The 5,484-nt window shown below is 35.2% G+C and overlaps 1 protein-coding gene across 1 annotated transcript; it reads right to left on the minus strand.

Annotated features, from left to right (window-relative positions):
- Positions 1-4,339: 4,339 nt before the first annotated feature.
- LOC120223823 (elongation factor 1-alpha 1-like) lies at positions 4,340-5,480 on the minus strand (the record flags this gene model as incomplete). Its single annotated transcript, XM_039222051.1, has 1 exon — positions 4,340-5,480. A coding segment is annotated over one exon (1,008 nt), but the record flags the coding sequence as incomplete, so codon positions are not given.
- Between the last annotated feature and the right edge of the window lie 4 nt (positions 5,481-5,484).

The following is a 5,484-nucleotide window of genomic DNA, read 5'->3' on the forward strand; positions in this document are numbered from 1 at the left end:
AACTGGTCAGTTATTTTGTATGATTCAGTCAACTTGGAGTTTTAAACGTCTTCTCATGATTATATTTAGGCTATGCATTTTTAGGAAGAAGTGATGCTGTACCCTTCTGAGTGCATCATATTAATGATACAAGATGTTAATACATCTTCTTACTGGTGATGCCAGACTTTTCCACCATAAAAACACTATTTTCCCCCACCACATTAATAAGTATCTTACAGAAAGATATTTTGAGACTATGTAGATATTCTGATTCTTGCCATATTTTGATCCACTAATTTTAGTATTTGTTAATTATTCTTGTCTGCAAATCTTGTTATTTATTGTAGTGATTTGCTATTTTTCTTATTCATCCTAATTTGTTAAATAAAATTCTATGGTAAGAAAGGGCTGTTAATTCTCCCACTTCTGTATTTGTTTGTTCACATAGGTATGAAATCATATATAGTTACTTTTTTCTCTGGATTATAATTCAATAATATCATTATTTTTTTGCTCAAATATTCTATGACCATTTGGACCAATTTCATGTTGGCTCCTGTGTCCTTTCATTGTGTCCCTGCAATTTGTTAGTACTTCTTTACTTTCTGGCACCAAAAGACATTCTAATCTCATTTCATATTTTCTATGCTCCAGACCTGGAATCAGCTATTTCTCCAAACAGTCCTGGTTATTTTATTGGAGAATGTATTTAGAAACCAAGATCTGGCTACTAAGTGTGCTTATTACTATGGGAAGGACACTGCTTCTAGGCCCTCTCAGCAGACAGAGATACATACTTATCGATATTAACTTGTGTATCTATCTGTATATTTCTAACAAATGAGTTCCCGTTGATTCTTTTCATTCCAATAAAGTACCACAGTAATAACTGTAACCTTCACCCTTTGTTTATTTTTAATGTCTGTCTCCAGTAGCAATAAATCTAGCTTTTAATATTAATAATATACTTATTTATTTAATCCTAGGATATAAGTACATTAGTGTCAGAATTGCTAACCCATACCCCCGTGAGAAATAAATTTAGCAACTAGAATAAATTGTCTGTGTACAGTTTTTTTTTGTCTGTAGTCTTAAAATATAGAGTAAAAATACTGTTTTCCAAATTACTTCTGTTAGTTTTTTTATTTTTTATTTTTGTCCCGTCCTCTTCAATATGGCTGTTACGCATTTGTAATATAAGGTTCATTTGATACTGTGTGTACTTCGCTTTGGGTTCTTCCCACTTTCTGGTTGATTTTATATATTTAGTTAGTTTGAGTACATGAAATATTACTGATTCTATAAATCAGACCTATGCAAAAATAAATCCACAAAAGTTTGCTCAGAGAGTGGCTCCTCTCTTATCCCTACTACACGACTGTCATCCCATTCTTACCAACATATGCCTGTCAAAAACCAATTCATTATGTTCTGGTTTACCTGTCCTGTAAATCTTTTACACAATGAGCAGACCCATTCTATTTTCTTACAACCCCTTCCTTCTTACGTGAAGGGTAGTATATTACAGATACACTTTTGCATTATGCTGTTTTAATTTAAGAACATATAATGGAAATCATTCCATATGGCTTGTAGAGATCTTCCTCATTTAAAAAATTAAATATATTTTGTTAAACAAAATATGTCCAAAATATTATCATTCCCACATGCAACAAATACGAAAATTTTTATTTTGTTTGTATTTTCTATTTATTTTTATTTTTTTTTTTAATGTTTTATTTATTTCTAGGAGAGAGAGACACAGCGTGAGCAGGGGAGGGTCAGAGAGAGAGGGAGTCACAGACTGAAACAGGCTCCAGGCTCTGAGCTGGCAGTCAGCACAGAGCCCGACGCGGGGCTCGAACCCACGAACGCGAGATCATGACCTAAGTGAAAGTCGGACGCTTAACCGACTAAGCCACCCAGGCGCCCCTGTATTTTCTATTTATTTTTAAATAATTATAGATTCATAGGAAGTTGCAAAGACAGTACAGAAAGGTTGCATATAACTGTCACCTACTTTCCCCCAAAAGGTGACATTTTACATAACTACCATATAATATTAAAAGAAGAAAATTAATATGGGTATAATGTTATGTGATCTTATCACATGTAACCACAACCACAATTAAGATACTATTCCATCATCTCAAAGATCTCCCTAATGCTACTCTTTATAGTTATACCCACCATTCTTAGTCCCCACCATCACTACGCACTGGAAACCATTTATATGTTTTTCATCTCTATAATTTTGGCATTTTCAGAACGTTATTCAAATGGAATTATACAGGATGTAACCTTTTTAGATAGGCCTTTTTACTCTGCATACTGCCCTTGAGCCATCCCAGTGGTTGTGTATATCAATAATTCACACTTTATTGTTGAGTAGTATTCCATTATATGAATTACTGCAATATTCCATTATATGAATTACTGCAATTTGTTCAACTATTCACCCACTGAAGGACATCTACATTGTATACAGTTTTGGGCTATTACAAATAAAGCTTCTATTAACATACCTGTAGAGGTTTCATGTGAACATATTATTTCTCTGGGACAAATGCCCAGGAGTGTAAATGATGATTTATATAGTAAGTACATGTTTCGTTTTCTTTTTAATAACCTGCAAAACCTTTTTTAGAGTACCTATACCATTTTATGTTTCCACTAGAAGTGTATGAGTGATCCATTTTCTGTGTACTCTGACCAGCATTTGGTGTTATCACTATCTTTAATTGTTCTAATAGGTATGTAGTAATGTCTCACTGTGATATTAATTTACATTTCCCCAATGCCTCATGACCTTAAACACCTTTCCATGTGCTTATTTGTCAACGATAAATCTTTTTCATATCTTTTGCTCATTTTCTAATTGGGTTGTTTGATTTTTACTATTGAGTTTTGAGAGTTCTCTATATATTCTAGACATGATGAGTCCTTTGTCATATATGTGGTTTGCAAATACTTTCTGAAAATTGGTAGCTTGTTTTTTTTCATCTATTTAACAAGGTCATTCGCAGAGCAAAAGTTTTTAATTTTGATGGAGTCCAATTTATTGATTTCTTTCGTTAATGGTTTGTACTTTTGCTGTCATGTCTAAAAGTCTTCAATAAGACTCTTCAATACGTTCCAAAGATTTTCTCCCATGTATCTTCTAAAAGTTTTATAGTTTTAAATTTAAATGTATAATCATTTTGAGTTGATTTTTGTATAATATGTGAGGTTTAGGGTGAAGTTCACTTTTGTTGCCAATAGCTATGCAATTGCAACTATTTGTTAAAAAGTCTATCCTTTCTCCTTTGAAATATTTTTGAACCTTTGTCAAAAACAATTTGGCTGTACTTTGTGAAGCTATATGTGGATTCTCTATTCTCTTCCATTGATCCATATATTTATCTATCTGCCAATCTCACACTGTCTTGATTCTTGTAACAACATAGTAAGAATTAACATTATATTCCTCTCAATTTATTCTTTATTTTCAAAAATGTGTTAGCTCTGCTGGTTCCTTTGTTTTTTCACATATATTTTAGTATAATCTTTATAGATGAAACATCTTGCTGAGACTTTGACATCAAATACCTTAAACTTATATCAACTTGGAAAGAATGGATATCTCAATTACAGTTGAGTCTTCCACTCCACACAGGATGTCTCTCAATCTACCTACATTTTCTTTGATTTTTTCATCAGCATTCTGTAATTTTCAGCATATAAATGCTATAAATGTTTTATTAGACTTACACCTAAGTATTTCACTTGTTTTGAGAGTTTGTAAAACAGATTGTATTTTTAATTCATTTTCCACACATTCATTGCTAGTATATAAAAAATACAATTGAGTTTTTGCATGTTGGCCTTGTACCCTGTAACCTTGATAAACTCCTTTATTAGTTTGTAGGACATTTTCTTAATAGATTCCTTGTGATTTTCTAGGTAGACAATCATGCCATCAGCAAATAGAGAATGTTTTATTTCTTATGTTCTGAACTATATGTGTTTTATCTATCTCCTTTTCTTGCCAAATTACACTGGGTAGAAATTCCATTACTATGTTGAACAGTAGTGGTGAGAGAAAGTGGTCTTATGTTATTCTCACTTTTCAAAGGAAAGCATTCAATATTTCACCATAGAGTCTGATATTAGTTATAGGGTTTGTTTGTTTATTATCTATTTATTTATCTATTTATTTTTTTTCTCATTAAACTTTTCTTTTAATGGGTCTCAAAATTCTGTGACAGATTTTTGGTCAAGTTGTTTCCATGAAAAAGTACTGATTTTAAAAACTAATAACTTAAAACTGCCACACACAGAAACAAATGGTCCACAAAACATTCTCCTTTCCTTCTGAAGGTTTTATGATGCACTGTTATCATTAACCAATCTTTTACTATTAAACTTAAATGGCCAATTGACACAAACAGTTCTGAGACCGTTCTTCCACCACTGATTAAGACTGGGGTGGCAGGTATTGGGGATAATATTCACTTAGCCTTCTGAGCTTTCTGGGCAGACTTGGTGACCTTGCCAGCTCCAGCTGCCTTCTTGTCCACTGCTTTGATGACACCCACAGCAACCGTCTGTCTCATGTCACGAACAGCAAAGCGGCCCAGAGGAGGATAGTCAGAGAAGCTTTCAACACACATGGGCTTGCCAGGAACCATATCAACGATGGCAGCATCACCAGATTTCAAGAACTTGGGACCATCTTGCAGCTTCTTTCCAGAACGACGGTCAATCTTTTCCTTCAGCTCAGCAAACTTGCAGGCGATGTGAGCTGTGTGACAGTCCAGCACAGGTGCATAGCCAGCACTGATTTGGCCTGGATGGTTCAGGATAATCACCTGAGCTGTGAAGCCAGCTGCTTCCATTGGTGGGTCATTTTTGCTATCACCAGCCACATTGCCACGACGAACATCTTTGACAGATAAGTTCTTGACATTGAAGCCCACATTGTCCCCAGGAAGAGCCTCACTCAAAGCTTCATGGTGCATTTCAACAGACTTTACTTCAGTTGTAACGTTGAATGGAGCAAAAGTGACCACCATACCAGGCTTGAGAACACCAGTCTCCACTCGACCCACAGGGACCGTACTAATACCAACAATTTTGTAGACATCCTGGAGAGGCAGATGCAAGGGCTTTTCAGTTGGATGAATTGGTGGCAGAATGCAATCCAGAGCTTCAAGCAGTGTGGTTCCACTGGCATTGCCATCTTTACGGGTGACTTTCCATCCCTTGAACCAAGGCAGGTTAGCACTTGGCTCCAGCATGTTGTCACCATTCCAACCAGAAATTGGCACAAATGCTACTGTGTCAGGGTTGTAGCCAATTTTCTTAATGTAGGTACTGACTTCCTTAACGATTTCCTCGTATCTCTTCTGGCTGTAAGGTGGCTCAGTGGAATCCATTTTGTTAACACCAACAATAAGCTGTTTTACACCCAGTGTGTAAGCCAGAAGGGCATGCTCACGGGTCTGCCCATTCTTGGAGATA

Source organism: Hyaena hyaena, unplaced genomic scaffold (assembly GCF_003009895.1).
Source record: "Hyaena hyaena isolate Hyena2069 unplaced genomic scaffold, ASM300989v1 scaffold_1051, whole genome shotgun sequence".
Lineage (NCBI taxonomy): Eukaryota > Metazoa > Chordata > Mammalia > Carnivora > Hyaenidae > Hyaena > Hyaena hyaena.